Source organism: Varroa destructor, unplaced genomic scaffold, assembly GCF_002443255.2.
Source record: "Varroa destructor unplaced genomic scaffold, Vdes_3.0 BEIS01000006.1, whole genome shotgun sequence".
Lineage (NCBI taxonomy): Eukaryota > Metazoa > Arthropoda > Arachnida > Mesostigmata > Varroidae > Varroa > Varroa destructor.
The window spans coordinates 27,466,679-27,482,952 of NW_019211459.1; the positions used below are offsets into that span (position 1 = coordinate 27,466,679).

At 38.0% G+C, this 16,274-nt stretch overlaps 2 protein-coding genes across 3 annotated transcripts in view; one reads left to right on the forward strand and one right to left on the reverse strand.

Moving 5' to 3' along the window:
* LOC111252521 (polyamine-transporting ATPase 13A3-like) overlaps positions 1-1,913 on the forward strand; it is a 35,292-nt gene extending 33,379 nt beyond the window's left edge. For both annotated transcript variants that reach the window (XM_086993228.1, XM_022810596.2), the window contains one exon: positions 117-1,913. In XM_086993228.1, coding sequence (XP_086849354.1) covers positions 117-132 — 16 coding nt within the window. In that variant the 3' untranslated portion in view covers positions 133-1,913. The remainder of the gene's footprint in view (positions 1-116) is intronic.
* LOC111252522 (transmembrane protein 145-like) lies at positions 563-15,287 on the reverse strand. The gene is made up of 12 exons (XM_022810598.2): positions 14,545-15,287; positions 10,054-10,128; positions 9,629-9,703; positions 8,508-8,731; positions 7,701-7,768; positions 7,162-7,233; positions 6,338-6,487; positions 5,820-5,992; positions 4,827-5,120; positions 3,468-3,527; positions 2,917-3,036; positions 563-2,781 (listed from the first exon to the last, which is right to left on the reverse strand). The coding sequence occupies exons 1-12, from the start codon at positions 14,629-14,631 to the stop codon at positions 2,764-2,766; spliced, it is 1,416 nt and encodes a 471-aa protein (XP_022666333.1). The 5' UTR covers positions 14,632-15,287; the 3' UTR covers positions 563-2,763.
* Positions 15,288-16,274: the final 987 nt, after the last annotated feature.

Here is a 16,274-nt window from a genome sequence, read left to right on the forward strand (position 1 = left end):
TATGTCCTTTATCCTTTACAAGTTTACTGTTCTTCCTGGCTTCCTTTTGATCGAAGTTCTGTTATATTGATTAGAGATTTACTTTATTGTGCGCGTTTCCGTGTTGATATTTTTAGCTGCCTATCTCGGTAGCGACCTTGCTATCAGCCGTGTGTAACGCTGACTAAAATGGTTTTGTCGTTGGCTATCGGAACTCCAGATGGTGGATGCGAGCCCTCAGTTGATCCTCGTTGGTACACATCCGTGCCGTTTTCTGATTGAATAACAGTAGTAAACTTGCCCATTAGAGAAACTGAAGCTGACTATTGGAAATAGAAGTTTCTTACGCTGAAACGACAATGCGCTGCAGTACCTTTATTCAAATCAAAGCCAGTAAAGAATAACTGAAGGTTACCAATGTTCGTGATAGCTCCAAACGGGTTGATTTAGAGACGATCGAAATAATCCAAAGTGCAATGCGTTATCTAGATTATTCAATAACTTTCGTAATCGTTTTTCGTGGATCAGGCAGTAGGGTGCGAACTTTGTTGTCTGGGACAGAGTAAATGAGAAATAGGAGAGAGCTGTTAGAAACGTGCTTTTATTCATTGCTTTTACTGGGACAAATTTTGTATTTTGCGATATTTTTCTACACGTTTGATCCTCCGAAGCAATCTAATTTTAGACTGATTCGCTAGACTTGCTACATTGCTACTAGTATTGTAGGTGCATATGTACATACCACTCTTTCCATAACTGTGTTTCAGAGTCCGAATAAAGTTCAGGGAAAAACGTTAAAAAGTATAATGCCATATAAGACCAAACGTCGTTCTGAACCTGGAAGTTGATATGCCCACATGCGAGTCTCGCTCAATCGACGTACTTGTTGGTTAAGAATAATATTACCTTGTGTAACAGGAAAAGTTTATGCACTTGAAGTTCATAGAGCAGTATGCAAAATCCAGCCCTAAAAATTGCGGATGACCGCAAATATGCGGTACCGATCTGTAACTCATCAACGGTTTGTAGAAGCAATATTAGTGCAGTATGTGAGCAGGCTCAAATAAGTTACATAAACCTTTACTAGGACACAAACTGGCGGCTTCTAGCACTTTACGTAGAACTTGTGGAAACTCGTATTGAAAAGGGAAAACGTGTTTAGATTCCGAATGCTATGTTAAGACCAGCACTATCTTATAAGAAATTATGCTGTCAGACAAATAAATATTTCTTATGCGTTACACCACACAAAAGAGCGATATAATAATACTAAAAATATTAGGGCACAAAAAGTCTATTTTAGTTTTTGAATCTTTCAAAGATTAGTCCAAATATGGAAGGATCGTGACGTTCTAATGGCAACTGCAGCGTATGACCCTTACTTAGCATTCCGTAATTCAGATACCATTGCCGTTCCTGGTGGGAACGTGCTATTAACACGTACTAACCCCTGGTCGGGATAGAATCTCGTAAGACGATGTATTTTTTTTGCACTTGCTTACATTGACGAAATGATAGAGCAGCAAAGAACGCTTTCAACAAATAATACGAGTCACTTCTGGTAAGTAACACTCGATATAATTTTTTGGACGCTTCTTAAACGAACCATATCTCACTTCGGAAAAATTCAAGTTGGAGTAAATAAAAATACCATACAAAAGATCTGGCGATACGTCATTGAAATTGTAAGCTATTATTATTACTGCAAAATGCAAGAGTTGGTTTCTTCGTGTCCTTCCAATGCGATTCAAAGCTGCTCTACCCTTAAAGATAAAGAATATTTACATTTATATGTCATATCTACTCTTTCGCTGGTCTGAGCAGCAGTAAATTTCTGTAACAATTTGTATAGATGATCCTGAGTAGCTGCTATCTAGTTTTCATTTGTAATACGCGTGATTACTCACACGTTTATGTATAAATTTTATATTTTACATATTTTGTCTTTATTACACAATCGATACCTGAGATACTTCGACTTTGCGGTTATTTACATGTAATCTTTAAGACGATGAGATAAGATACTGCTGAAATTATTTTCTATCTTTGTCTCCATCCTTTACCGTTCTTGCGAATATACCTGCAAATTTTTACGTAACCGTGTTACGTTTAATGACAGTTTTAAATAAATATCGAGGCATCTTAGTCATGTAACCGCATCCGCAAGCTACCTCTAGCGCACGTAACGTGGTCGGGCTTCAAGCCGTTCACTATATGTATATACCACTATCCTATTTTTCCGATGGGACATAAATGGGTCGTTCCCGTCAACGCTTATTGTCAACTTAGCTGCCGTGCAAGCAGATACGCTATCTAATTATTTTGAGTTTAATTCTTCCTTCCTTTTTTGAGTAAATGTCGTTATTCAGGAGAGTACAAAGACTATATGCTTCATCCGCCGTTCCTTAAACTTAGACAGCATTACTTGGTTACTGGAAACTTATCTAGGCTAGTTATTGTGCTGACGGATTCAACTGACAAGACAATGAGAAATTTAGCAAAATCTCCCGGATACAGGAGGTCCTATTCCTTCGACTAAGTAATGACTTGTAGATTAGTGAGTACAACTAAGAGCTGCAGTTTTTTGATAATTCAATCCCTTATTGGTATCCAGCCCTAAAAGTAAACGCTACTTATAGGAATATAGAAACTACGTCATAGACAAATATATCTTTCGTCAGTTTTGAGGGTCCCTTCCTTTTTGTGACACACTGGAGGAATCCACATAAAAACTCATATGCATTGTCATGAGCTTTTAATGAAATAGAAGAATCGTTGCCGAATTTACGATGACACAGCTGTCTGAAAAATTAAAAAAAAAAAAAAAAACTCATTCTGAGTTGAAAAATATGTCAGAAATCTTCCTCTGTTGATACGACATGTCTGTGACATCAGCAGAGTATCTTGTGCTGCTTTTACAGAAAATCTAATTATTACCATTTCCCGATAAGCTTCCTTCAGAGCTTCGATTGTGTTGACGCCGGTCAGGTTATTGTTTTCGTTACTTGGAGCGTACGCATGGTGGGGGTAGCTCGGATTTTCACCTCGAGGTACCACCTGTTTTGGAGAATGCGGACAGATGAACGACATTATTGTTGTCGCGTTACAGAGGGGTAGATGTAAAAAAGCCCCGACTGTTTGCGAACCTTGAAACATCCGTATGTTATTGCTATAACTTCATCTGGATATAGTTTGTTGAAAGGTAATTTGGATGCATCTAGTTAGTCAAAGCAAATAGTTGTAATAGTAATAATATTGTTGATATTTCACCGTTTCAATTTTCTTACACCGTACAGTTTTCTAGGTAAAGATCACTTGCGTTTCTATAGAATTGCTCCTATAAATATTTATGTATCCAATGTTAGTTCTACAGTATTACTCAGTTAATATTGCTTAGTTTTCTTGCTGTTATATAGGCGTATTTCACATAGTAATGGGCCGACGCTGAGAAAATAGATGCACACAAGTAGTGAAAACAAGATGCAAACCTTGTTAGCGCGGACGTGGAAAGGAAAATGGTCGTTAGTCCGTGACGGCCAAACCATGTGCTGAAAAAGACGTGCACGTCATTATTACGGATAACTAATATATATATATATAGAGAGAGAAAGAGAGAAAGAGAGAGAGAGAGAGCGAGAGAGAGCGAGAGCGAGAGAGAGAGAGAGAGAGAGAGAGAGAGAGAGAGAGAGAGAGAGAGAGAGAGAGAGAGAGAGAGAGCAAGGACTGTGCGTGGATCACGGGAATTAATATATCAGTAGTTACGCAGTGAGGGTTTACAAGGCATTATAGGTCGCCTTATATAGGCATAGGCCGGTCAAGGATATCATCACAGGAAGCCTTTTTTGAGCTTTGTTGCTAAGTCGGGCCTACAGATTTCTACAGATTGGAGGTCTATTCCACCTCGATGCTAGTTGCCAGGGAGGCACACGGCAGCTGAACTCTGTCTCTACCTAGTTATGTTATCGCAACTATCTCAAATGTTATCGTTATGTTAGGAGCAACGTGCACTTAACGAGTACGGGAGTGATACAGCCTTTCATCATCCCTTATAGGCCATCAGAACGGATCTTAAATTGCGGATCTGTTAGGCTAGAAAGACAACCAGCTTTGTGTTCGTACTCCGCACAGAGTCTCTTTCCTTCCTACCAAACCTTGCTACTAATTTCGCGTTTTTTTTTTATCCAATTTACACATACCCTGTGTAAGTTACGAGTGGCTTTGATTTATGGAATAGAGTTCAAGTAGAATGTAGTAAGCGTTTGCCCTTCCAAGCAACCCTCCGATATCGTTCAGGTATCTCAAAGATGAGACTAGAGGACCACACCGCTTTCCGACGAAAGCACCCCATCCAAAAAGTCCTATTCCTAGAAGCACTATTCCAAGGCTGGGGAAACAGCTAGCAAGTCCTGTTCTTCTGGGAACAAGGGATCAAGTTCGCTTTTGCAATGAGCGGCCCTCATTAGAAGAAAACTTGTCTTTGCAGAATTTACCGCTAAAGGGATTTTCCCACATATATTTCAATAGCCATTTGAACGCTTTCTAATCCAGGGTGACATGCTTTACTCCAACTTTTCATTTTACCTGGGCACGAGTTAGGATTGTCAGTGCTAATTGTCGCACAGCATTTATTGCAAATTTTTATATGCTGTAGGATAAATAGCCATAGCATAGCGGACACACCGGAATTTTACCGAATTTCCAGACGGTTCGTGAACTGGATCTTAGGATCCTCGCCAATACTTGGAGAAACATGCGACTAAGATGATGGGCTAATAGTTATTAATACGAACCACTACCTTTAGATGTTCTTGGATAAATGACTCATGTCTGTACAAGTGGAAACTTACAAGGAAGGCGATATGCGCGAAGGCCATAATGAGTTCTTCGACGAAAGATACGCTCTTTTCACGAATCCAATTGGGAATAGCGAATGTCGCTATAAGAACCAGCGCCGGCATCGATACGAACCACGTCGTGTAGATAACAACTAACTGAGTGTAAAACGATAGCTTTTCTGGATATCTGTACAACGTAAATACGACTGCGTAAACAAACCAGCCCCACGACAGAAGACGTAAAACGACAATTGCGTAACCAGCCGGCGATTCGTACAAGTACAGTACGTAACCCGGATCGAACACCTGCGGGCGGCAGATGTCATTAAACAAGCAGATCGAATGATAGACAGAGTATTAATAAAATAGTTAGACGAAAAAATACTTGTCACATTCGGAGCACAATTTTGTTTAATGTTTCACGTGTCTTAAAATAAATGTGCGCCGCCCTTTTTTTTTTCAATATTGGATGTGATCGTAATCAGTAAAAATAGAAGTTAACCTGCAAAGTTTCTTATTATTATTATGTACATTTACAACTAATCGAAAGAGGGAATTCACCATCATTAAAAGTACTCTTTTTTTACTTGATGGACTAAAGCTTAGGCTAGAGGAGCGGATAATTGCTAGCTCAAATCGACATATAATAAACTACCTGTATGATAAAATTAACAAAGAACTCGAAACTTGTCCCTTTAAAATTTCTATTTGTATGATTTTGCTATTATATATAATGACTATATCACTATGCGCCTTGAGAAGATATCTGTAATTTCTTCGTGAGTGCGACCTCTGGTGGAATGCACGTGAGACTGTATATTGATTAAGACCCATGAGTAGGTTATAACATGAATAGTAAGCTTTTTTTATGCGTTTATGTGATACTAAATTTAGTATATTCGGCTATATTGTCATGCCCTGGAAGGTTCATAACAACGATAATGGTTGTCTATTTTCAAATATGCTTCTAGTTGATCAATGGAAAATTATTCCAAAGGCACTTACACATTGTTCGTACATGAGAAGGCTTACATACAGAACCGCATAGGAGGCCATGAGACCGTGGATTTTGATTGTCGTTCTCGCTTTAAGCCTTGCGCGGGTGACCGTGTAGCCCTTTCCTATCAACAAAAGCATTAGCTGAAGCGAAAGTGTCGATACTGTCGTGAAGATGTTTGCTGTAAGCAACAAAAATCGGAATGGTAATCGCGCTGCTATTGTTAATAGTAGTAAAATCTACTTGGCATCGTCAGCCTGTTAATAGTGTTATCATCAGGGCCTGAAAGGATGAAACGATAGTCTTCGATACTAAAATAGCTTATTTCTCTGTCGTAAGCAGGTCAACTCTTTCTTTTTCACTCAAGTACCCGAAAAAAGAGATATGAAATCGCACTTTTCATGAGTTATATCGTTTTGCGGTATCCAATGTGTTACAATGCAAAATAATCGTGTGTCGCCGTTCTTTACGTCAAAAGCAATGTGCTTTGACTTGTTCAAAATGAGGTTTTTCTTGTCAAGCATACCGATGAGTTTTATCCCTGAATAATCCACTCCAGAGTCAGCTATAATGTAGTAATAGCCGATGATCATAATGAGATGAGCCAACTGAAAGCCTAATGAGATAAGGTACAATTTGTATGTTTTATGCAGAAGATTACGGCTACTCAGTTTATCTGAAAAGAGAACCCGAAGGATGGCACAAAATACATTTTAACAACAACATCATTATTATTTGGATTATAAGAATGTAGAATATTCACTCTAATGTATAGTTCACAAGCTTCAAAGAAGCTCTAATTCATACACGCACGTCAAAATTCCGGGTTTAATTGCTCTCGTTATAATAGAAGTGGATAAAATAGTCGATTTGAAATAAAAGTCGTTAACCTTTTTTACCCCTAACGCGTTTATTTTTATTGCCTAAATGTGACGAAAGAGAAACCTGTTTACTATTAACGTAATTATAGGCACCATAGTGACAAGAGTTAGTAATATACAAACGCATAGGTCCTGGACGCCATCTTACTTTATTTTAAATTTGGCGCCAGAATAAGCACAAAAGTGGCTCGTATAACATCCCGAGTTTTAGGCCCGAATCTATCCGATAAGGCTATCAAATTGTTGAAAAAACTTAGTCGACATCTTCATTTATTTAAATTATAGGTATTTATAAACATAGCTACAAATAAAGCAGTCTGAAAAAAAAAAACTTGATTTATACATGTGATAAGAGATGAATTTTACCAAAATATTAGAGTCTCATGTATTAAAGGCATACAACGAGACTAGTTGATAAGTAGGTAAAAAAAAAACTAGAACGAATTACCATTTGCTTGACAATACTCACAGGCAGTGTATGAAGCGAGGCCGCAGAGTATTACGTAGATGACAAGAAATGCAATGTCAAACTGCAGTATATCTGCAAAGAGAAATCAGCATAAAAAAGTTGTTTGTCCTCAGAAAGGTCGACACACAATAGGATGTTATGTTTAACAGAAGAATGAACTGTAAAATTGACAATATTCTGCATTTTGTCTGAACGTTATAGCTAATTATTACATTACGTGTATATGCATAACATATATATACACACCTTTTAATACTTAATTTCAAAGCAATCTGAAAATGGGCGACCCACTTCTAAACATTGTTCTGCCTCTAAGTAGCATACACAACAGGGGCGGCCACTTTATTACCACGCCATAAACAAAGGCAGTAAGTATTAATAATCACAACATTTTGTCTAGGCCATTTAGACAAAGCATGCCCCTTACAATTATCCGTTGAGCTTTTCGCATCCATTCACGGCATCTACAGAAGAAAAACAGTCCATGCGGTAATATTTCTAAAACATCAATTAATATCAACTTGGTGTTGCGAACTTACAAAACTGATCGGCTGAAAAATGCATAAACCACCAGCGGTCCGCGTCGTTTAGCGCGTCCAGTCGGTATCTATAAGGAAGAAAGGAAACGCAAGACGAACGACACGCCCAATAAATTCGATTTTTAAATACTAGTATTATATAGAAAACGTCAAACATTTGTCACGATAGAACTATCGTTTGTATGAACGGTGATCTTGCTTCATCGACATATTAGGAATACGTGAAAGCTGACCATGTGTATCGACTTAGTACTTTTACTGCTACAAGTAGAAATTGATTTCCTATGTATTCACCGTCACCCTCCAAGGCCTTCTTCCAACCAGGTTAATCGTTACCAGGAATGGCGTTGAAAAGGATCTCTTCACTGTCAAATATATGATTACTGATTTCATTTGCTTGTGGCCGAAAGAGATGATAGCGTTTCATGACTAGGTTATGTACGACCTATAAGTTTCGTGGAGAGAGATGATAGAAACTAATCGAAAGTTCTTATGTTTTAATATGGTAATTTCGCATATAGATAACTTACCCGTCAGATGAATACATTCAATACGGTATCGATTAACATTATGTTGTAGCTAATTTGGGAATTGAGTTATAAGCGATAGACGATGTGTTCAATGCTATAGGATATAGGGTAATAGGGTGAAATCACACAGGCGGCGGCTTTACGCTTAAACCAGGACAGTAAACGCACATGTCAACGCTTAAAGGGGCCGCAAGGTATGTGTTTGCAAATTTGAATAAGTTTAGAGTGATCAACGAAAGTTAAAAGCTGTCGGTTTGATCGAATGGCTCAAGAATACCTGAGATATAAACCAGTGTAATTAGCTTTTTTATTCGCGCGTTTTCGACAGTTCGCTGTAGCAATATACCACCACCGAGGACGCGCAGTCTGGAACCCGATAATGCCAGAACACTGAACCCTTGGCAAGGGATCCGTCGATGAAACGCATCCGCGTTCATTTACTTCAAGTAGAATCACCTGGTTTCGTCGCTGATCTAAAGGCTTTATGCGTTCCACACAGGTCTATAACAAAAGGCAGATATCAGTGAAGGATTAGCTGATTGATGGCTGATCTCGGAAGAAAAGTCTAAAACTTGTCAAATGTTGAAAAAAATACCCAACTTAATCATGAAAATATTGCTGCTCATTCAATTGCAAATAGATATACTACATATACAGGTTATCAGTGGGTTGTGGGTTAATTGCGGATTACGAATTTGAGAAAAGTGTGCTTAGCAACGTATCAGTTCCTGTATCGTCGAGAGTATTTTTCTTATCAATATGATGAAGTATTTTCCGTGCCGGCAACATATCGGTAAGGTGTCTGGTTTAAAGAGGATACCATAAAATGATAGACAAAAGCGCAAAGTTTTTTTGGAATGTTAAAGATATATTTAGATACAAATCCTGACCTAATGACTAGGAAAATTTGAATATGTCAGTCAATGGATGCGATCTGTTGAATCCTGTATCGTGAATAAGCCCATGAGGCATGAAGCACAACAGAATTTGTTTCATTACGCGCTGATTAACATACAGGCTTATATACGTATTTACATTTAGTAGTAACACCTTTGAAATTGTTATAGCCATGCTACTAAATATTATATAATTAACTTCGGCAAAACATTAATAAATTTTACACTTTACAGGTCATATTCCGTCCTTGTCGATCTTTTTTAGAGTTTAAATAGCCCAAATGCGTCATTGGAATAGAAAGCTTCTTTTGAGAAACAACTTTTAGTTATGTAGAGACCACTCTTGTTTTAAAGAACCGTTAAGCGCGTTAAAAAAATATATTCCTGCGATTCGAGATTGTTAAGGAATAAGAAGCATAAAATATGGTCTAATTTAAAATTGTTCAATTCTTTATTGAACTATTTTAAATTGAACGGCAGTAAATAGAGGTTAGTAACATACCTTATTTGAGCGGTAGACAGCTTCCCAGAGGCCGGGTGCGTCGTAATACAGAAGAAGCTCGACGGGCCCGTAATCCTAATTATATATCGTTAAACTGACTTAAGTTCAGATCAGAGGTTCACGTACGTAGACTTACATTAAACCAAAGTAGTCAACATCAGTTTATTAAAAACTAATCATAGATCGTAATAAAAACAGTAGGAGATATCTATCGCTTGGCTTGCATCTGTGAGCTTTCTATAATTCAAAGGAATGGCACAGCAAGAAAATCTGTATCAACATGAGTTTCGGAATAGGGCTGATTAATTATGCCGGATTATAGCGTATATATAATTATTTCAGTTTGTAGCCGTTTTAGTTGCACACCACCGAAGTTACTACCAATTTTCGATTCCAACGAAATTCGAACCCAACGATTGACGTACCTTTGGAAAACTGATGTTGTAGATAAAGTGTCCACGAAGCGATAGGAAACAGAAGCGTCCAAGAAAGGCCCATTCCTAAAAAAACAGAGAAGGACACGTTGAGTTCTAAGGGTGCATTTGAGTCTAATGTAGCGTTGCATATTCTTTAGAACAGTGTACAATTGCGGATAGATTATCGATAAAAAGTAAATATGTATATATTCAACTATATTTTTTACTATTCAAATTATTCCACCTTGAACATTCTTCCGAGTTCTATAAGCGCGATAAACTATTGCTGAAATAATATGATCGATTTGCTATAACTCATCGATTATTTTATTCAAATTCTGATAAGAAGCAGTGCTGTCGTCCAGGTTCCTAACTGCCCCAATATCTATTAAAGCAGCAGATACGAAACTATCTATGGACCTGGTATATTTGCAGGCTCTATTCTTTCTACCAAGAAATGTGTTGGAAAGGCTGTTGCTCGCACAAAAGGTTATGCTGTTCAATTTAACATGTAGCATTAGGTGTTGTAAGCCTATATGGGTGACCAGTTTCCTAGCGTCTGTCGCGTGAAAATGAGCAACTGCGAGAACTTGGACATTTGGTTTTCATATAAACTTTCATTCTTCCTTTGCATTTGCGCACTGAACAATGATCTACTCATTCTTGTTTCCCGTCGAATTTTCTACATATATATTTGCGGTTGTAAATGATTTATCTTTTCATAATCACGTTATACTGTCCTGTGTGGGAGTTTATGTTGAGTCTCGACGAAATTCTCGCTATTGTGATTTTAACTTCCCATAGACTCGACACTAGCCAAATGAGCTTCATTAAAGGACCTAAACTCTCCTTTAGCGGTTCGTCTGCTAATATGTATATGTTGCTAGTAGAAACAAGATAACAGTATCCTAAATTGAGTGATTTTGATGTATTTTAGGACAATGTTTTATTTTTTTGTATCGTTTCCACACTCTGCTATCTAAACAAGCCCTTCTACTGGCACACGAACAGTCAAGACCAATAAGACCATTGCATATCGAGACTATTATGAAGATGTCGATCTAGTATGCGATAACACACGCTATTTATGACGCGCGTGAATGCGGAACGCGACGTGTGTGCAATAAGTTTCAGTAGCTACTTGAAATACAAAAACCATACCCTGACGAACAGAAACCATGATGATGGAGCAAATTATCGAACAATAGCCGTTCGGTCACTAATATATTATTATACTAATTTAAATAGTCACCAGCTATCTCTTGTAAACAGAAAATGATGACAAGTACCCGATCTAACGTTGCCGAATAGTAGATGGAGCTGTATATATAAATGGAGTAAATAGGAGATGTGCTGCTCAGGCAGGTAATTTGTCGTCTATAGTCAGAGCGTAAACAGCGTCCGTTACATTTAGGCTTGCATTTATCTAGATCAACGGGCCGCTCCTGGACTTTACTCCAAAATGTACAAGTTCGACGATTCGAGGGAGTTCAGATCTTCGGTTGACTAAATGACCTTCAGCGAATTGGAAAAATGCCCACAGACTATTTATTATAACCATAAAAATGTAATTTCTGCTAAGAATGACCTTGCGCTAGTTCAAAGATCGAAAATGTAATTATTCCATAAATTAGGTTCGTTTAATCTGTGTAGTTTTGGCTATACAGGGATTGCCCTGGGGTAAATGGATTGCCATTTTAATTAGATATATTTAATGTAGCAATGGAATATAATTTGCAGTGATCGTGTAGAACAGGTAGATGACGACGCTATCGCCTTTTCATTTAAATCGCGCAATGGCCATCCTGGTACGTTGCTTTTACGATAACTTATACCCATAAAGACTTTAAGATTTTTTACCTATAAAGACTTTAAACGTTGGAGGCGATTTTGGAGCGGCTGTAAAACTTCGAGTGATCCGTACTGCCGCTCATTCATGTATGGATCCAACAACTGGTTTGTAACTTCAGTCTGTACTCTATGATCGCTAATATTCAGGTCCCGTTAGTTTAGATTTCTCCAGGAGCAAATCTGCTGTGGTTTGAATAGAATTATATTGTAGCGCGTTTGTAAATAAATTATGCCTCTATCAATACGCGAGGACTAGCACGTATCGACATTAGAATCTGGCTCTCAGTCAGCCTAAATTGAAGCGGATAAATTCGAAAATGGCAAGTCCGGATCAGGCTGGAACTGTTTTTTAGAGACTATTTCCCTGTATATAAAACAATAGACATGGCTTACAATGGCTAGGTTGAAACCTATCGGCCCTCAGATCAAACACATCATGTAGTCCACAACTTCAAGTGTGTATCATCAAGCCTCCTTTTACACGTACGTACAGAATATATATATATATCAAACTCGAATGAAGGCGGATTTGCATTGTGTTAAGGTAAGGTAAAAACGTTCGGCTCTATATACGCCCAATAGTGAGTACCTAAGTAATGCCATATTGAGTTAAGCTTTTACTTAAACGAGCAGTCATTTAGCTGTTGGGTATGATCAACACAAAATACTGCGAAGCTGAGGAGCAGATGCTTTCTAACTGACCATGTTAATGTAACGGCCTGATAGCGATTGTTTAGGCAAGTCTGTAGATACACATAAATGAAAGTAGGACAGCACCTACAAAACAATAGCAGCTGGCTGAAGCTGCGTACACCCGTCGCTTGAGCGTATAGACAAACATTGACTTTTCGTCTAAACTCGGAGAAGCTCATTTGACATAATATAGATTCAATTAATAGACTCCGAAGTAAACATCTTTTCGACGCTCATTTTTTATTAAGGCATGCATAACAGTGATCGAAACGACCCTACGCGCAAATGGGGTTTTACTGTATGGGGTCCTTGAAATAAATTGTTTCGAGATCGAGAATATATTTTCACGTTTTTCGCTTTACTTTCTTTTTTGTAGCCCATTTTATCTAGCTGAAGGAAAATAGCTAACTTTATTATGTTTATGAATAAGTAACCTACTTTTAGATATTGGCGTCAATCCGTTACCGAGCTATAAATGCTTTAAAATGGACGAAATATTTCTACGATATAACATTATGAGAAGTCCTGGCACTAGATTACTATGCGCAGAGGTTCATTTACTATAATTCAGTATTTGCGTAATATTTACATATCGATCATTTTCGTACACTGCACCCGATTTAGTGAAAATAAACAAATCAGGACAATCGCAAGTTATAGTACGAAAGCAGTTGTCTCTATTCAAACGATTTCCCTACTCGTATTTATTTGCCTGACCTTGGCCCAACGCGTCCGTACACGCAAACAAATTCGTTACTGCATTGTTACATTTTACACCTAGAGATTTATACGAGAGACGATGAAAGGACCAATACTAACATGATTTAAAATTGTCGCAAAATTTCCTTTGCAATGCCGCCAAGTTCCATTTGTTATCCAACGACTGATTGCAAAGTTGGCGCCAATAATTCGCAATCTTTCGCGGAAAGGAAAACCATGAAGTCGCACAAAATGGAAAGCGTCCTATTTTAGGTTTGATCACCAATGGCCAGGTTCTCGCCTTTCTAATATAACATAGCTAATAATAAGCCAACAAACTAACTCTGTTCGGTAAGTGATACCTTTTTTCAAGCGGTGAGATCTATAAGGCTCAGATATATTTGTCCATCGCTGGTCGATAGCCTTAGCCGGGAAAACTTTATAAATGAATAAATAAAGTTTAAGACTGTGAAAAATTAAAATGATACGGCTGATTCAGATTTTGACGGACGACGACGACGACGACGGAGCGCTAACAAGACGGGAGCATAAACCCAAATGTTCAAATAAGATAAAAAATTATCAGAAGTTAGAATACGCCAATTTTTCCGTTAGCGATTCTTAAGCTAGTAGCCTCTGCATTATATCATCTGGCAGATGTCCCTTTTTGAGGTACAAGCGTATTGTGGAACTTTACTGAAAACAGGAGAAGTTAGAGACGGAGTAGGGTATTTCAAACGTTAGCGATTAATACTTACCGTACAGACTAAAATCTACATTTTCCATAAACCAATTATCTATATGAGTCATTAGACGTGAAGCCGACAAACATATCGTTAAGGACCTCCTAAATAGAACTAAACGCTTTGATTTTCTACCGAAAACCAGATATGACAAGAATAAGCAACACAAACAAACTTAGCTTGAGAAATCCAACGAAGACAGAAAACAACTTCAGAAAATCATGTTCCGTGCTTACATTGTTGAACATGGATATAATTGACTAAAGTGATGACAACGAATCGCTGGAATATTTACATACTGAAAATTCAATTTCTTAATGCAACGGGTTTGTACTTAAACGAAAGATGCCATGTTTTCTAAAAATGTTACGTCACTCTCAACTATATAAGTACAGAATATTACTATTTAATAAAAATGCAGGACCTTATGTTTGGTCTTCTATTATATGGCAAACATTTAGCAAATTAACATTCTTAGACAACATGTGCGCTTATTTAGATAATGCCTTCGTACCTGATTGGTGTGGACAAGGTTTTGAAACGTCAGCCCGTCGGCAAAAGCTGCCATTGACACCAGGCTAAGCAACCATATTAGCTTCATAGTGCGTCCGCAGCAGGACAGTGTCGTCACTAACTGTTTTCGGTAAACAGCAACGAAATTGCGCCCTACATCATCCAGAAGGGCAGCTTCCAGCCAAGATTCAACCAACCTTATTCGTTGCACCCCATTGCTATGAACGAGATTATAACAAGGCTAACTACGAAAGCTCTAGCAGGCTATTAACGTGTTAAAGTACATTCAGCACCTGTTAAGCTGATCAGTCGAAAGATGTGCGTCACTGTATTACCAATCTTCATACGGACATTTGGTTAGTATTTACAATCGCAAGTCATATTGCCAACTAAACCATATCAGGGCACTGTTTGAGTGAACAAAAAAATGGCCGCATGGTAGCAAGCCGTCGTAAGCCTTAGATACGCTCTTCCAGAAGCTAAGTGGACAGATATCTCGAGTAACTCATAGCTCCTTCTCGTGCAGAGTTAGTTCTCGACAGCTCTGAGGGGAGGTAACCGCAAGTGGCAACAACCCACCGAAGTATGTACCTAGACCTATCATGCAGTGTGTAGACCTTCGGCGCACGACGCCAATGGCAAGGAGCGACCAATCCATAGAGAAAGGTGGAGTGGAGGAGACTGTCCCCATGGAGACCCTAGACCAACAAGCGTGTAGGTCCCCTTTCCGTAATACGCTACTTCTATGTCCAGGAAGCGCACCCGTACATTAATAAATAAACTAATATAGGTGAAGTATACCTTTGAGCGCCACCTGGTGGCTGACTAAAAATTAAAGGTCTATGGTACCTGTTTGAAACTTTATCTCAACAAGAAACAAAACAAAGTTTGAGTTATCGTATAAATAATATTTACGATGCACCGCGGCTAATTCCTTGGTATTCCTGATACGTTACACTTAAATTCTTCGTCTCCTAGAAGCCAAGTCAATTGTTGAAGATTTTGAGAACGAGGTGCTATGCTCACAAAGAACGGGAATGCTCTCTTCACTGATGACGAGACACCAGGAACATTTCTGCTGCTAAAAAAAGATATTTACCGCACAGATTGAGCAAACGATGGAGAAATCATGAGAAAGCACGAAATGACTTGTGCTTAACTCAAAATGAATTATTGTGATAGAAAGTAGGGATCACGCTAAGGCAACTGAGCACACATCCGCTTTGCATACTGATTACAAGTAGATTCTGACACTAAGCTTTCAACGACTTATACTTTATTAGTAGTATTATTGTTATTTATTATTATTAAAGAAAAAAAGATTATTGTTAAAAATACGAACGGATGCATTCACTAGAATTCCCACCGTGAGCCTTTTTACAACAATGTACAAATAAAATGTGACCCATCAACCATTAAACCGTCGGTTTAATCAAATATAATAATAATCATAAAACTATTATGAAGCACAAATCTCCAATTTCCTTTATTCGTGCTTCTACGTTAGCTAGTACTCTTACTAGCTAACGTGAAATTAGTAGCCTTTAAAATTCAGATACTTTGTATAAAATTTCCAGTGAGTCGATTGGGTTTTATAAAGAATACACAGTATTTCAAAATGTCTATAGTTTCGTGCTTTTTAAAATATTCATTTATTAATAACAAATATAGAAGCCGCACAAAAGCATCCGAGACACCATTTGAATGACTATAGTTGAAGTAGTAATAATA

What these genes read in the sequence shown, in the direction of transcription:
- LOC111252522 (XM_022810598.2), bottom strand. Translation starts at nt 14,631, where the DNA reads ATGAAGCTAATATGGTTGCTTAGCCTGGTGTCAATGGCAGCTTTTGCC. An exon ending in TACACTGGTTTATATCTCAG is followed by an intron (nt 7,769 to 8,507) that starts GTATTCTTGAGC and finishes TCTTCCTTATAG; the next exon opens with ATACCGACTGGACGCGCTAA. An exon ending in TTCAGGGATAAAACTCATCG is followed by an intron (nt 5,993 to 6,337) that starts GTATGCTTGACA and finishes TGTTGCTTACAG; the next exon opens with CAAACATCTTCACGACAGTA.